This window comes from Coturnix japonica, chromosome 14 (genome assembly GCF_054131305.1).
Source record: "Coturnix japonica strain WE chromosome 14, WE-NBRP24, whole genome shotgun sequence".
NCBI lineage: Eukaryota > Metazoa > Chordata > Aves > Galliformes > Phasianidae > Coturnix > Coturnix japonica.
The window spans coordinates 18,158,827-18,175,375 of record NC_140676.1 but is presented as its reverse complement, the minus strand read 5'-3'; the positions used below and the strand labels follow the sequence as shown (position 1 = coordinate 18,175,375).

The window sequence follows — 16,549 nt, the reverse complement described above, 5'->3', positions numbered from 1 at the left end:
TTTTACTGCCTTCTGTGATGAGTCTTAGTCACCTGCAGACTTGCAGTACTTGTTGCATCATGCTGCTGTTGCTCCCATTAGAGTATCTGCACCATCCCACCTAGAAATATTCAACAGGAGTGAATTTCCCCTCCACTCAGCATACAGAAGAACTGAGGGCAGGAAGGACAAGGATGTAAGACTGGGCACAGCCCCCTAACCTGCCCTGTGGTGCCCCTGCAGTGCTTCCCTGAAAGACCTTGTCTAGGGGGCACCCACAGAGGCTGAGCCTTGGAGAAAAGTCTCATTGGGTCACTGAGCTCCCATAGGCTGGTGAGGACCAGAAGCACAAAAGCCCAGAAGACAGCACAGTCCAATAGTCACAGACCCCTTCAAACCATCAGAGGACACAGACACCAGGAAGGTAGCATTTATTGTGGGAAGGCCAGTGCTGGCCCAAGAAAGGGATCTCAGAGTGATCTCCTATTATTAAAATTAACACAACCGTAATCTAAGATTAGATTATCTTCAACCTGCTCCTTGGCAAGTACTTCATTCATGGCTCACTGACTCAGCAGGAAGGGCTGATATCCCAAAGAAGTTACAATTCATTCACAGTGGTATTATCTTAGTGATGCTGCTCCCCTGCTATGCTTTCCCCATGCTGTGCTCCCCACCAGCAGCCCCATAAAGACCAGGATCTGCTTTCCCAGCCAGAGACAAGGCAGCTTCCAAGCCCAGCTTCACCAAAACAGTACTGGGCTTTCAGGACCTGCAGTTTGCCGTCTGAGGAGCATGGGGTGAACAATCTGTACATTCAGATGCTCCCTGGTCAGGTTTTGTTCCACAGGCTGTTATAGTCCCTGAGCACCCCCAAGGGGATGTGCAAAATCATGTATCCCTCAGTGCCATTCACCTTCATTATCATTTGATTTCTTAGCTCTATTACAAAACACTGCCTGCATAAGGTGACTGTGTAAACATGCAACAGCCGTACATCGGCCTCTCGTGGCTTCATGCTTTGCATCTCAGGCAGGCGGTGCAAGAGGGAGAGGGCCGGGCTCTGCAGCACCTCATGGGTTCTGGTTAGTGGGATCACATTTCAGCATGACTTTTACCCCTTCTCCCCTCTTTGTGGTCTCAAATGCCTCAAGAGCCTTTTCCAGGGGGAAGCGGTGTGTAACCAAGGGCTTGATGTTGATCCGCTTGGATGCGAGCAAGGAAATGGCCACAGGCCACCTGTAAGGGAAACAGCAAGAATCACAGAATCACAGAATTATCAAGGTTGGAAAAGACCTAGAAGATCATCCAGTCCAACCATCACCAATACTTCCCAGCTAAATCATATCCCTCAACACAACATCCAAACTTGGAGCCTCAAGGAAAAGGCAAAGAGGAACCTGGCTTCATTACAGTAACTTGTTCAGCCCAGGCAACCAAGGGAATTCTGCCCACAATCTTCCATGTAATGGTTAGGAAGGCAAATGCAGCCAGCTTTTCACACAGCTGCTTAGGATCTCCCAGCACAAAGGGCCAAGAGCAAGTATAAACCTTCTCAAGGATGTCGGGAAGGAAAGACATGGAGACACCAGTGGTGAGACTCACGTGTTGCAGTAGCGGAATATCCCGCGGATATCGACCTCCCGCACTGCAGCATTCACAATGGGCACGGTCACCATCTCAGGGCCCAGCCCCACCAGCACCAGTGTCCCTCCAGAACGAGTGGCCTGGAGAAAAGACACACTAATATATTGTATGTTGCCATCAGTCTAAAAATAAAGGTGCTCTTTGTGGCTGTGATGGATGGCCTGGGGCACGGTGGAAGAGCTGGGAGAGGCAGGATGCTGCCAGGAGACCCCGAGTGTGAAACACATGATAAACATGGCAATCTTTCAAAAAGCCCTGAGGGATTTTGTCATCTAAACCTCATTCTGTATAATGACTGGCGCTCAGGAGTACAGAAGTTACTTATGGATCTCAGTAGGAAACATTTAAAACATCTACAAGACCGATGCTCTCTTGGAATTTCTTTCTGCAGCTCATCCCATTTGTCTCCTGTCCTTTCATTGCCAACCTCAGAGAAGTGTCTACTTTACATCCTACCATTACAAGGTTCACAAGAGCAAAATATCCCCTCCACAGCTGCTTTTCTTCACCTCCTTTTAATTTTCTTAATTATCCTCTTTACTGGGACTTAATGAAAGATTCTGTTCTATTTGTACCAGCTACCTGACGCTGCTGTGTAGCCACACCTGGGTTTCACAGTGCTCCTTTAGTCTCTGTGTTAAGCACATCTAGCATCAAATCAGTTATTTCAGTGTTGTCTGAAAAGACTGACTTTTAAATCATCCCTCGGTGGATAATTAGTCTCCAGTTTGTGGTTTTCCACTCATCTTCTCTCCCCTGTGCTAAGCCCGCTGAAATTGAGGGAATGGTACTGAAAGAACTGTCTCCATCACCAGGTCTCAGAAAGGGAAAGCAAAACCCAGTACTGTTCTATCCCAGGGACAACTGGTACTCACATAAATGCTGGCCTGGATACAGGCTTGGACTCCGGTGCACTCCAGAGTTATGTCAGGCATGCAGCCAAGCAGACTTTCCACTTTGGCAGCCACCTCCTGCGGGGTCTCATTCTTTACCTGAATGGTATAATCTGCCCCCACCTCCTTGGCAGTCTGCAGGCGAGGGGCAGATAAATCTGTGGAAGGACATAACGTGTCAACAGCAGTTCAACACACAAATCAGAGGGGGAGCAAGAACCTGAGCCTGCAGTCTGCTTCCTACCCCCATCTGACATGCAGAACCATCCTGTTCAGTGCCCAGCTCTTACTACCTCAAGATGAGTCCCATGAATTTCTGTAGCCCACCCAGGCCAAAGGGTTGCCCAGCCTTGATGCAAGCAGATGACTGCCATCAAGGAGCCTGATGGAAGCACATGTGGTTGAGGCCTGAATATGATCAAGAAGGCAGTGTGGTTGGACTTGGTGATCTTTAAGGTCTTGTCCAACCTCAGCGATTTCATGATCTCCAGTTAGAAATCATCTCTTTGCCTGCCAAAGCCATGATCTGCAGAGGCCCATGTGTTTGCATTGGAAAAGAAGTCTGAATCAAAGGCAGAGAACAGGAGTGAGGATTGGTGAGTCCGGTGCTCTGATGTGAGCTGCTATGAGTCAGCCCCAGTGCTGGAAGGATGCGAGGCCAGAGAACGTGCCCTGCCCATCATGCAGGAAACATAACCTTACTGCCAGGATAGGTGATGGACATGTCCCTGCTGGCAGTGAGAAGGCTCCTGGCCAGGTGCAGGCACACCCAGAGATGAGCACCCAGAAAAGCTTGGGGGAAGTTTCAAGAAGGAAGAACAAAGGGTTATAAAACACTGGAAAATTATGAAAAGCCAAGGCTGGAAACTCAGTGCTGGAAGCCCCAAAAGATGAGGCTGCAGGAGATATGAATCACCTCTACCCTTCCCAAGCTCTGAGCACTATGGGCAGGGTGTACAGTTACACTTAGCACCAAGCTGCACTCAGAGACTTCCCAAACAACAAAAGCTGCTGGTTTTCAGGCACTTCGACAGCTAAGCAGCACTTCTGCCTGGCATGGCTGGTGTGTCTCTCAAATCTCAGTGTATGGGAGCAAAGCCCAAGGAAAAAACCACACACTTCTCCTGCAGCTGGTGTCAGCTTCCTCATCTGCTCATCAAGGGAAGTCCTTGCACAGGAGAGGAATGCAGGAAGAGAAGCAATACCATCAGTCAGGCCTCTGGTAACATCTTAGTGCACTTGGCCTGTGTGAATCACTGTTAAACATTCACTAAAGCTGCCAGAACTGCAGGTTCTCCAATCCAAAGGCTACTATTCTGTCCAGCACTTGTCAGTGTGTAGGACCAAGATGTTTAGATTTTAAACCTCATTGTGGCTAAACCCCACATAACTCCTGGGGGTAAATCCTCACTTAAAGAATTACAGGGCTGCCTCTTGCCTTTAGGCAGAAATTAATGTTCACTTCCCAGCCAGAGATAATCACTGTTCTCACTGCCATTCTAAGTAGCCCAGTCTTGCATTTCTAATCCCACAGAAGTTATCAAATCACACTTTAAGCCACTTTAACTGGGAAATATTCTTGAAGCTCTCACATGTTCTGTGTTGATCGACCTTCATAAAGGAGATGAACCTGGTCTAGTTATTCACCTTCCCTGACACCAAATTCCAGGGTTTCCAGAGGCACCAGTACTCAGGACTTGAGATTTAAACAGCACAAGGAGAAGAATATCCCCTAGGCAGGAAATACCAAGTGCATTTTAAATGATAGAAAAAGGCAAGACAGTCCAACACTCTCATAGAAATACCTGACCACTGCTTCATTTGCTTGGGGTATAGGGCTGCTCTTCTACACGTCTTTAAGGACAGCAGGTTATCAGAAGCACCAGTATTTTGTACCAGGTAAGGTGCAATAGTTGGTAGGAAAGCAAAGCTCTGGTGTACACAAGGAAGGGTAGAGCTGAGTGTCAGGCTCTAGCTACAGTGCTGGAGTTCCTTCAGAAGATTTCCAACACCTGCTGGCTCCAGCTCTGACAGCAGCCATAAGAGCTGAGTTCTGCCAACACTCAGGGAAAGCTCTGCTAGCAAGTTATACACTCGTGCATAGTCTTCCAAAACAAACATTTAAAGCAATGAGCTTCCAGTGTGCTGTGCAGACAAAGTTCTCCATGGACAAATATAAAACTTGTGTGCGATGAGCTGAATGAATTTGGTGGCAGACAACAGAAAGGACTTGTTGGTCAGTCACCTCACAGGTATCGGTTCCTAAACCTGACACCAAAAGCAGTTCCTTGAGAAGAACAGCAAAACCCCCGGCAACAACAAGGCAAATGGAACCCTTTGCTCAGCTCAAGTCACGTACAAATATTTGACAACAAGGCAAATGGAACCCTTTGCTCAGCTCATGTTGTGCACAAATATTTGACTAGAGGCGGCACCTGCGTGGGTATCTCAGAGTATCTCAGCCCCAGGTGGGCCATGTGCAGATATGTATAGGGCAGGATCGTTACCCAGACCTCACTCACCCTACAAAGTGGGTACAAAGAACTCCCTACGGTCACTTGGGACACATGTTGTAGTGTCATGACCACTCATCAGCCTCTTCCCCACCCATGGACTGGGTCACCCACCAACCTCTGCGGTAGCTCAGATCATGCGGCAAGGGTATGATACAAGAGATCAAGCTGATCTTCCTGTTATGGCAACCATCATCCTTGGATGACGACACTTAGCAAAATCTAAGGCCTGAATTGATTACATCCAGCAAGCACACCCTGCAGGGTGGGGCCAGCAGAGCAAAATATGCCCTTGACTTGGCAGAATGAGCATTTTGGGAGGAGAAGGCAATAAGCAGCCTCTGGTTTTGATGCAATCTATTACTGAAGGATCCTTCCGGAAAAGCAAAAGGGTGGAATTTTGTCTCTCAACTTGAAGACTGAAAAACAGTAACCAAGAAGTCAAAAGAAGCTGGTCCAAAGCGGGGAGATGAAGCAACAGCCTTCTGAAAGAACCGTGCTGGGGCTTCGGCCCAGAACACTTCAGCTTTCTGCTTAGTGAGATCTCCATGCTCAAAGGTTTTCCAGACCCAAACAAACACATGTTCAACCTACAAGATCATCCCATTCAACTGTCCATCGCCAATAGTTCTCACTAAACGATGGCCACCAACACAATGTCTAAATGCTCCCTGAATACTTCCAGGGTCGGTGACTCCACCACCTCCCTGGGCAGCCCATTCCACTGCCTGACCACTCTTTTAGAGCAGCAGTATTTCCTAACATCCATTCTGAACCTCCCCTGGCGCAACTTGAGGCCATTCTCATTTGTCTTATCACTACTTACACAAGAGAAGCTGACGCCCAGCTCTCTACAACCTCTCTTCAGGTAGTTATAGAGAGTGATAAGGTCTGCTGGCTCATGTTCAGCAGAGCACCCATCAATACCCCCAGGTCCATTTCCTCTACACAGTTCTCCAGCCACTCCGCCCTAAGCCTGTAGTGTTGCCTGGGGTTGTTGCGGCCAAAGTGCAGGACCCGGCACATGGTCCTGTAGAACCTCATCCCATTGGCTTCAGCCCAGCAATCCAGCCTGTCTGTCTTGGAAAATGAGATGTTTATTAAGATACCCTCCAAAAAAGCACACTACTAGTACATTCACAGACAGGCATGATGTGTCCAAGCAGCTACCCTGAAGTAATAGCAAGGTATCACGTGAAAGAAGCATGCTTCTAAGGATTGAAAGGACTTACCTGTAACTACCACTTCTGTTGCACCCATCATCTTGGCTACAATCACATTAACAAGGCCAATTGGTCCTGGATACCAAGAGCAGAAAAAGTACATTTACAACTGTCAGACAACACCGGCTGCAAAATTTTAATGTGCCCAGAGCTGGGTTCTGCCTGTGCTTCCAGGTGGGCACAGAATCAACACAATCTTAGCACAGTGAGAACAGATGTGGAGAGCAGCTACTGGTAAAGGAGGGACTCTGAAATGAAAACATCACCTGGTCCTCCGCTACCTTGAGCTGACTGGCACAGCTTGCCTTGTACTTTGCATTCCGGCTTCTCGGAGTGCAGCTCTGCAGTGCAGCATGGGCAAGGACAGCCTCAAGGTCTCCCCTGGCACTGCCAACACTGTCCCATGACCCACACTTACATCTGAGTCTAGAAGCATAGCCTGCACCCTGTCCATCCCCCTCTGTGCCACTGCTGGCAAAGAACACAGGGACTGAGGACTTCTACCATACCTGAGCCACTTACGAAGACTCTGCTTCCCAGAGTGACTCCTGCTCTTTTGCAGGCATGGATTCCCACTGAAAGTGGCTCAACAAGGGCCCCTTCTTCAAAGGTAACATTATCTGGAAGCCTGCAAGAGTCAGACACGGCAAAAGTCACCAAGGAGGTTTTTAAGAGTGAGGAGAAAAGCAGTGATACTTGAAGATTAAACAATGAGTCTAATTAACCACTGCAAAATACATTCTTACCTGAGAAATGTACAACTGGAAGGCATTTCAAGAGGTTGCATTGCCTAAGTACCCAACACAGAGACCCACAAACTTCTCCACACTATCTGTAGGTTGCCCTACAGCTGCGACCCATCAGTGAAACCCCAGAGCCCTCATTTAGGTAGAGCCTCGTAGCTCCATAGAATCATGGTATCTTCTAAGATGACAGGGACCTTTAAAGATCATCTAGTCCAGCTCCTCCATGCTTCAGTAAACACCTTGCTACCTAGCACAAGCCAATGGTGATCACAGAATCACAGAATGACCCGGGTTGGAAGGGACCTCAAGGATCATGAAGCTCCAACCCCCCTGCCTGGCAGGGCCTCCAAATTTCCATGTTTACTAGATCAGGTTGCCCAGGGCCCCGTCCAACCTGGCCTTGAACACCTCCATGGATGGGGCATCCACAACCTCCCTGGGCAGCCTGTTCCAGGGCCTAACCACTCTCCTAGTGAAGAACTTCCCCCTAACATCCAACCTAAATCTTCCCTCTTTCAACTTAAATCCATTTCCCCTTGTGATGCCACATAAACCAAAGGCAGCCAGAAGCAGGTCTCCTCATCGTGCCCTAGACATGATGCACAAAGTGTTTCAACCAGTGGACTGGTCCCTGAAGACATCACAGATGCATACAAAGGGTATCAAACATCTTTTGGACAGAAACAGAAGCATAAAGCAGATAGCAAAACTGTTGGGAAAAAAGCAGAGGAAGGGTGAATCCCTTCTGCGCTGCTAATGGAAATAAATCCCAGACTTTCAGAAAGCCACCAGTGTGGCTGCACAGCGGGTGCTGGGACAGCATTGGGAAGCTCAAGGTCAGAGCTCAGCCAGGCCACCACAAATACAAAGCAATGGAAATGACAGTTGTGGGAAGGCAGCTGTAGTACATCTCTATGAAAGAAAAGCTCCAGATAGACACCTGTCTCAAGGGACCAGAATCTTACCCTATTTCTACCTTCCTGTGTAAATGCACTTACACGGGTATAATACCATACAGGTTTATGCAACTTTTAGCGTAGTAATTTGCTGGAGTACTTAAACACGGGTTTGCTCTTAAGCAAACATGTCGATCCTGCCACAATTAAGAGCACACTCAAGTTTGATCAAGTGGATATGAAAACAGGTGTGTAACACTGGCAGCTCAGTGGGGCCACTCAGAGCCACATAAAAAAACCAGCTTAGTAGGGATGCTGTTTTCTCTTCCTGTTCTGCTATAACCAGAGTGACTGTTTCAAATGCCAGAGCGAAGCGTCAGCAACTGATGTGGTGCCTCCTGAAAAGCAGCAATAATACTGGAATCAAAGACCTGCAGGCACTGTTCTAAGAAGGCAAGGATATAAAGACAAAAGACTCCAAGAGCAGGGACCATGCGAGAAGAGGAAATAATTACAGGGTGAACCAGCAGTGACATTGCACAAAATATGCAGGAAATGTCTGTTGATGTCTGGCACCAGAGGGGAAGGCTACACCTGCCTGATAAACACTTTGCAAAGTGGCTGCCGTCCCAGCCTTTACATGTCATTCATGGATCAGAAAGCAACAAAACCTGTTGCGTTCAATTACAGAGCGCTCACTGTGATACTCAAAAGGGCCAAGGGTGACTGCTTCACCTAATCCCCCTGCAGGGAGTACAGGTTTCTCTGCAAAGGGTGCAGGACTGACTTGTAGCAGTAGCTGGCACTGTGCTTGTAGTAGCGGCACAGGTTCCCATCATCAGGAGGTGTTGCACAGAAGAAGATGGTTGGAGACAGGTTGTAGCGGCCAGTTTTGCAGAACTCATCTGTTTCTCTTGGGACACCAGGCTCAATGGCCACGCGGTCACCTGCCAGGGGTGAAAGCAGAGTGTGTTACTGAGAGGGAAGGTGAGCACATAGCATGGGGTAGCTCAGAACAGCATGAAACCCTGGCATGGGAGAAGCATGAAAGACATCTGTTAGCTGAGAAAGATCACACTGCTCACAGCAGGCAAGTTCCCAACACTTCCTTTACAGAGGCCTCCTCCCCAAGACCTTTGCAGTTAGATGAAAAGAACTGGGGTTTCAGAGGCACAGCCACAGAGCAGATGGAGGCTCAGTCACACACAAATCTCTCTCCAGCTGCACTCAGCCTCAATAGATGAAAGGACAGTCCTCAGCCTAAGCAATCCCGCACTGATAGATCTCATTCAAAATGTCTAACAGTCAGAGTAAGAAACAATTAAGACAAAGCAGGAAAACTCTGCTGGTCACTAAGCTGGAAAGGAACTCAAGATGCAGAGGTATCAGCAAGGACTGAGGCAGGAGATATCAGAGAACAGAAATAGCTTGATGCCAATGATAACATATTCAGGGTGGCTGGGAAGACACATGCTGCAAAACAACCAATAATAATTTAAATGTACCTATATGGTACAATAGGCTAAAGGAAAAAAATGGTGGGATCACATGATAAGTACACCAGGGACAGAAGATGGTTCCTTTTTATTTGGCAGAGAAAGCCAGTCAGTGCTAAACTCTCTCCAGCAAAAGGCTCTTAATTAGGTACAGTGACATCAAAAGGAAGGACTAAAGTAAAGATCTGCTCAAGCTCAGTATGATATATCTGTGATATGGCACATAGGGAATGCCCAGGGGAGAGTGGGACAGGACATGCTTTATGTTCTCCCAGCCTCCCATTACATTCAGTTTTGGGAATAACCAGGCTGTATCTGGGTTCTCTGCGCTTCGTAATCCGCAGCAATTTCTCTTCCTCCTTCATCTGCACTGAATTTCATCTGCATCCCAGCACCCATGCACCCTGCTACCTCCCTCTAGGCCTCCTCTCCAACTCTGCTTAACTCGCAGTCATCAGCAAATGGCAAAGTTTGCTGCTAAATCCATTTTCTAGGACATTTCTGCAAACTGCAGAGGTAACAACATGAGGCCTCATACAATTGCACCAATGGCCCTCTCCACTGCAGGAGGCCACTTGCTCCTTCATGCACACACACACTGAAGAAACATTAACAGCAGGTTGTTGGCAAGAGTAATGCGTGTGGTTTCTGAAGCTTTCTCCAGCTTTCTCAAAAGGCACCTTTTATCAGCATGCATTCTGACCTGCAATAAAAGAAAATCAAGGCAGATCAAGGTAACACAAGGTACTGAGATATCCCTAAGAAAAACACAAACCACAGCAGTCAAGTTGGGTGATACATAAGCACCGTAGCACTTTAAGAGGAGGGTCAGACTGTGTGACCCACAGCCCATAAAAGCAGATGCATCACTGCAATGGAAAAGCACAGCCTGTTATCAATTTACTCTCAGGAAAACAAAGAGCTCCAAAGACAGACTCGATTCTAATCACCTGGTTTCAGATGTGTCACTCCTGCTCCCACTTTGATGACAGTCCCAGAAGCTTCGTGCCCCAAAACCATGGGGTTCTTCACAACAAAATCTCCAATTCGACCGTGCTGCCAGTAATGAACGTCGGAACCACAGATTCCAACAGAATGCATCCGCAGGAGGACCTCTGCCAGAAGAGAGACACAGTCACTGTCCCACAACCATGGTCAAACCAGCTCTGAAATATCCAAATTGACTGGAATTAAATAGATGCACCATAACTGCACATAAACGCTTTAAGGACAGATGGCACATCCATGAGACATGCTGAAATGTCAAACCGCACACGGATTTTCATTTCAGGAAAGCTTAAAATAGGGCGAGATCCCTGTCAATAAAAGCTAATAGAAGCTAAGACGGGCATGCTGACTCCTGAAGCAAACACAAAAGAGCAAGTTTTCTCCTTCTTCTGAAGTTATAATTTCAGTCCTGGAGAGAGCAGTGGATCAAATCCCACGAGCCCACACACCTGGCCTGTTACTATTCAGCCCTTCAGTAAGATCCTCTGGTTTGTCCCAAGAGCAGCGTAATATGAAATACATGAAATAGGATGCAAACAAGGCCAGACACTTGGCTCCTTCTGAGACTGCCCCAGCTCTTCTTTTCAAAGGGAAACACAGCATCATCAGCTGCGGATTCTGTTTTTATTATTATTACTTTATACTCTCTCAGCTGTTTATAGTATCATGGAGTGACAAAAGAGAATGAGAAAAGAAAACAGAGCAGCAAAGGTGACAGGTAGAACCAACCATATCCAGACCTACCATTGGGACCCGGTTCCGGGATCGGACGGTTTTCCTGCGGACAAACAGAAAAAGACAAGAGGGACTCAGCTGCTTGTTGCCCCGAGACATGGTGGATGTCATCCAAGGCCATGCTGGACAGGGCTCTGAGCAACAAATGTAGCTGTGGATGCCCCTGTTCACTGCAGGGAGTTGGACTAGATGATCTTTAAAGGCCCCTTCCAACTCCAAGGATTCTATGATTCTGTGATCATACTACAAAGAAACTATTCTTACTACAGAGCAATAACTAAATGTCACTAGTAAATGCCACTGTAAACCATATTTAAAGTCACATATCCACCAATTTGCATGAACACCTCTTCATAGGATGAGTAATAGTTGCAGGCTTCTGAAAGTCATCACAAAGTGCTGGCTGTTGGCCACAGGTCATCCTTCCTCCCAACCTCCCAAGCTTTCTGCCTCTGCTGATCTCCCCCAGTTACTTCAAAAGAGAAAGGAAGAGTTTTGTTGGGTCTTACAACACTGAGATGGAACGATGCAGTGTTGCCCCACTGCATGTTGTGCTTCCAAACATCCCTGAAGTCTGGGGTCAAGAACACAGAAGGGGCACGTGAACATCCCACCTTTAAAGAAGCTTTGTCATACATTTCTCCTCTATGTCAAGAAAGTAAAGGGGAGAAGGTTACATTTATTTTCCTGTTAACAATAAGAAATTCACCCAAAGCCCACCTTTAGGGTCACGCTTCTAAGAAAGCCCTCACTAAAGCAGTATGCACTAACCTTGCTCTCTGCAGATCCCACTTGCTGCTCAAATTTTCATGCATCCTAGAGCCCTTTGCTCAGAGGCCAAGACTGGGCAGGTGTCCTCTCAGCAGATCTCCTGTTCTCAGAGCTCCTGTTTAAATACAGCAGCTACTAGGAAACATTTGGTGGACATCAGAGAATAGTGTGCCCACAGCAGGTGTTTGCTATTTGCAGTGCTTACCTCTGGCTGTATCTTTTTGCAAGAGTGCCTGCAGTATCTAGCTAGCAATGAAAGATATCTGAATTCAATGGAGAAAAGGAAATTTTCTGGAAAATTTCAGCAACAAAGCAGCATTTTCTTCAGTGAAATAAGATATATTAAGAGAGGAAGGATACAAACCAATATACCTTGAAGTGGCAGAAAACAGAAGGCTGCTCTAACTGTACAAGATTGAAAGAAGAATTAACAAAAATATATCAATATATTTTCACGTAACATAGATCAGAATCTGAATTCACAGCAACTGTCCCTGTGGAAGACAAGTTCAGAAGGATGTGGGTGTCATGGGAAAGACTATCTCACCTAACTTTACCCATCAGTAATGCAGACAGCAAGTTCAAAGTTTCCTATTCTATCTCTTAATATGACCAGTGGGGCACTGCAACAAGAGAATTGGGGCAAATAAACACAGAAGTCCAACCCCCCTGCAATGAACATTGATATGTACAGCTAGGTCAGGTGCTCAGAGCCCCATCCAGCCTGACCTTGAGTATCTCCAGGGACAGAGTATCCACCACCTCTGGCAGCGGGCAACCTGTTCCATCACCTCACTATACTGTACAACACGTTCTCCTTACATCCAACCTAAATCTTCTCTCTTGCGGTTTGAAACTGTTTCTCCTCAAACTATCAAAACAGACCCTGCTAAAGAGTCTGTCCCCTTCTTTCTTACAGCCCCATGAGGTACCGAAGGCCACTACCAGGTCACCTCAGAGTCTTCTCCAAGCTGAACAGCCTCAGCTCTCAACCTGTCCTCCTATGGAGGTTTTCCATCACCTGGAGCATTTTCATGGCCTTCCTCTGGATGCACTCCAGCAGCTTCGTGTCTCTCCTGCACTAAGAACTCCCCTCCTGGATGCAGCACTCCAGGTGAGGTCGCACAGCACAGAGCACAGGGGCAGATTCCCTTGCCCTGCTGGCTGTGCTGCTTCAGATGCAGTCAAGATACAGCTGGCTTTCTGAGCTGTGAAGACACACTGATGGCTTATGCCCAGTCTTCCCAGGTCCTTTTGATGCAGGATTTGAGACCAGACATACAAATGGGATGAGCCAGCATCTACCATCACAAGCCTCGAGCACCTTTCTGAATGACAGGACCTTGGGAACATGTTCTTGAACCAGAGGGACCAGCTTGTTCCTCACTCACTGTGCAGGGCCTTTCACTTCGGGCAGCAGACAGGCTGCTGCTGCATGCATTCGCAGTGAAGGCTGCAGCAGGGCCGGGCTGGAGGGAGCCACGAAGGGCTCACACACATGAGCACGGCCCGGCCTTCATTGTGAGCTCCGTGTGTTGTGCAGGGTCGGCCCTGCAGCACCCCGCCATCCCACACCAGCACCTCCCGCAGGTGCAATTGCCGTCTCTGGGAACGCCTTTTCTCTGCAGCCCCCGCCGGCTGCGCGGCCCTCCCGCCCGCCTCCCGCTCCCTCCGGCCCCGCTCCCCCGGCCCGTACCAGCCGCAGGTCCCCGGCTCGGTGCACTACCACGGCCAGGTTCTGCCCCAGCTCCGCCATGGCTCGGCTCGGCTCGGCTCGGCTCTCGGGTCCAAGGGCCGACTGCGAAGCCTCCCCCCGCCGCGGGGCCGCCCTCTGCCCCCGGCCGGTCCGGCGCCGCCCCGCAGGCCTCGCTCCCCCTGGCCCCGCAGCGGCCCGGCCTGGCCCAGCCCACCGCCTGGCAGCCCCGCTCCGCCCTCCCGGTGCCCGCGGAGCCGGTGCCTGCCGGGGGCTGCGGGCCCGGTCCCTTCTTGGCCCTGTCCCCGCTCTTCGCTCAGCCCAGCGTAAACACAGCAGCGGCAGGCCTGGGGCCTTGCAGTCACACAGCGGCTGCTCATCGTTCTCCTGCAGGGAGGTGGGCTTAGGGAATAAACCTTGAGCTTTCAGGCCCTCGAGGTGGCAGGTGTGCTTTCTGTATGAGATCCCCTGCGGACAGAGGCGTCTGAGATCTCCACATCATTCACCCCTGTGTTTCCCTGAGCAGCCCGAAGTTGAGAGTTTTCCAGCCTTTGAAAACTCTTCCTTTAAAAAACAAAACAAACCACTCAGGATGTGTCATGCAACAGTTGCCAGAATCACTTAAAAATAGCTTCAACTCTGCATGTTGCTACTTCTTCCTGCTGCATTTGTTTGCTTGTATGAATGGGAGGCCTCAACTTCCTTTTCTTTTTTTACCTTGCAGCCAGGCGTGGGCTGAGGCGTTCCTCTGCATTGGGGTCAGCTGCATCTGTTGTTCCCAGTGCTGTTTGTCGGAGGCAGGGTGGAATTGGTGACTGCAAGCTGACCTGTGGTTACCTGTGGTTACAAGGGCAGGGGAAGCTGTGACAGGAGGTGTTACTCAGTGTTTACACAGCAGTACACCTCCCTTGATGAAGCCCCAGTGTTGACACTTGTGCATATTGCAGAAGGACAGTGAGTGTCTGTCTCCTCCTGAATGTGCTGATTTGCTGGAGGCACCTGCTTGTGGCTTTCCTTTATGGGATGTGTCGCAGCCAGCCTTCAAGCTGTCCTACAGGGCAGGCCATGTGTGCTCCAGAAATGCTTAGATGTGGTACTGAGGGATGTGGGTTAGTGGGCAAATACGGGCGGTAGGTGGACAGTTGGACTGGATGATCTTGGATGTATTTTCTGATTTTGGTGATTCTGTGATTTTATCTGCTGATTTTCAAGGAAAACCCTAAGTATGCCCAGAATTAAGCCTGTCTTGGGATTCTCATGCAGCCTAAGCTGTGCTTTGAATAACCCAGCAGGCCGAAAGCTTGTTCTTCCAGCAGGAACTGGTGGTGCTGGCTCTTCTCAAGGTGCAGTAATGCCCTTGGCCAGCACAGCCACGTGGCTGGACAGCTTGTGCTCCCTGCCCCGCTGAAGGAAGGCAGTTCCTTGGCAGCATTAGTGCAGACAAACAGCTTTTTGTTGAGGCAGAACTGGTCCCTTCAGCTCTCCCACCCCTCCCTGCCATGACTGTCAGCACTCCAACCTCCTCTCCTCTTTTCAGCTTTTCTTCTGATTCCAATTCAAGTTTTCCCCCTGTATTTTCTCTGACAGAACTTGCTGTCCAGTGTGGGTCTAATCCTTAAATATCACAAGGTCTTGGCCAGCTGCTATGAAGTTCCTCTGAGACTCTGGTTTAAAAGAAGCTTTGAAGCTCGTATCATGGTCTATTTCTCATTGTTTGTCTTTCAGTGCTACCTGGCAAACACTTTTGACCACCAACCAAAGAAAGCTACAAATAAAAACTACTTAGGACCCGATTGTTTCTTTTCTGTTTCTTTTCCATGCAAGCTGGTAGGCATCAACAACTTATGACCACAAAGGGCATGCATATGTCTCTCAAGCATGGTAGTAGCAGTACTGTAAATGTCATGTCATAGTTGTTAGTTTACAGTGCAAAATAGTCAAGAATCCGGGGGACTTTCTGGTTGCAGATTATCAATACATGCAGCATTCTGTTCTGAGTCAAGACATTCATCTATCCCTGTGCCTACGTGCCACCACTCAACCTGCCTTCTCCACCTATTCCATAATCGAATTGATAAGAAATCTCCTAAGCTGGTGGCTATTTGCATAGCTTAGACTTAAAGTTTCTTCAGAATCATTCCTCAGCTGCTTGCTTTATTTTTCCTGCTCAAAGGGCATCACGCTTCAGGTCCTCCCATCAATTTGTATTTTATTTAATTTTCCCTGCAACAGTGATGTTTAGTTGACCATTCACAATCTGCTTATGAGAAAAGCACCCGGATTTCATCAGATTTTCAAGAGCATGGAGCACTTCCTCCTGTCCAGGGAGAGGTGGCTGGACCTTTCGTGTTGCTCACTGGGGCTGTCCTGTCCCTTGTTTCTATCTTTATTCTCAGAAATACAGAACTCACCACCAACCTTTCCAAGCAGCAAGATATGTTTGGTGTTGCATTTCAAAGACTCTTGTACTTCTTCTTTCCTTGCTCTGACATTGTCACATCATTCCATTCAGTAGGTATCTGACCCACTGCTCCAATTTCCTGCTTTCTGAAGTACAGTTTTACTGACTTCACAGTCTTTTTTTTTTCACACAGGGAACTGCTAAGTCTCTTCTAGCCATTGACCCCCTGCCTCAATACCATGTGTGGGCGTTAAAGGTGGGAGCCTTGTCCAGCATGTGACTCTCGGGCTGCAAGTCCAGGAGAGTCATCTGGATTAATTGGTAACGTTTAGTCCATGGTTCCTCACATGCTGTGGCCACACAATGCCCTACTGAAATTCCTGCATGAATTCAATTCTGATATTAACCCTGCAAAGTTGTGCACTCAAGTTGTTTGTACCCTGTGAACCCAGTGGCCTCTGCCCAGATCCTCCTCTCTAGTCTGCAACACATCAAAGTAATACAATGAAGCCTAGGTATCTGATTCTTTCTGAGCCTTATCCACTGAA

At 48.3% G+C, this 16,549-nt stretch overlaps 1 protein-coding gene across 6 annotated transcripts; it reads right to left on the bottom strand.

Annotated features, from left to right (window-relative positions):
• Positions 1-395: 395 nt before the first annotated feature.
• Positions 396-13,746, bottom strand: SORD (sorbitol dehydrogenase). Of its 6 annotated transcripts, none has more exons than XM_015872333.3 (11): positions 13,604-13,746; positions 11,908-12,022; positions 11,646-11,781; positions 11,146-11,179; positions 10,344-10,508; positions 8,685-8,844; positions 6,765-6,883; positions 6,265-6,330; positions 2,502-2,677; positions 1,585-1,706; positions 396-1,218 (listed from the first exon to the last, which is right to left on the bottom strand). In XM_015872333.3, exons 2-11 carry the CDS (start codon positions 11,949-11,951, stop codon positions 1,053-1,055), a joined length of 1,188 nt encoding a protein of 395 aa, XP_015727819.1. In that variant the 5' UTR covers positions 11,952-12,022; positions 13,604-13,746; the 3' UTR covers positions 396-1,052. The 6 variants fall into 6 exon arrangements, with proteins under 6 accessions (XP_015727819.1, XP_085371171.1, XP_085371168.1 ...); XM_085515045.1 differs by having other exon boundaries at positions 11,646-11,710; positions 13,604-13,712; XM_085515042.1 differs by having other exon boundaries at positions 11,908-12,039; positions 12,113-13,696.
• Positions 13,747-16,549: the final 2,803 nt, after the last annotated feature.

Coding starts and splice junctions, on each gene's coding strand:
- SORD (XM_015872333.3), bottom strand. CDS start 11,951: ATGCATGAAAATTTGAGCAGCAAGTGGGATCTGCAGAGAGCAAG. Junction 6,331..6,764: donor AGTCTTCGTAAGTGGCTCAG/GTATGGTAGAAG, acceptor CTTGGTATCCAG/GACCAATTGGCCTTGTTAAT. Junction 1,707..2,501: donor GTATCCAGGCCAGCATTTAT/GTGAGTACCAGT, acceptor TCTTTTCTCCAG/GCCACTCGTTCTGGAGGGAC.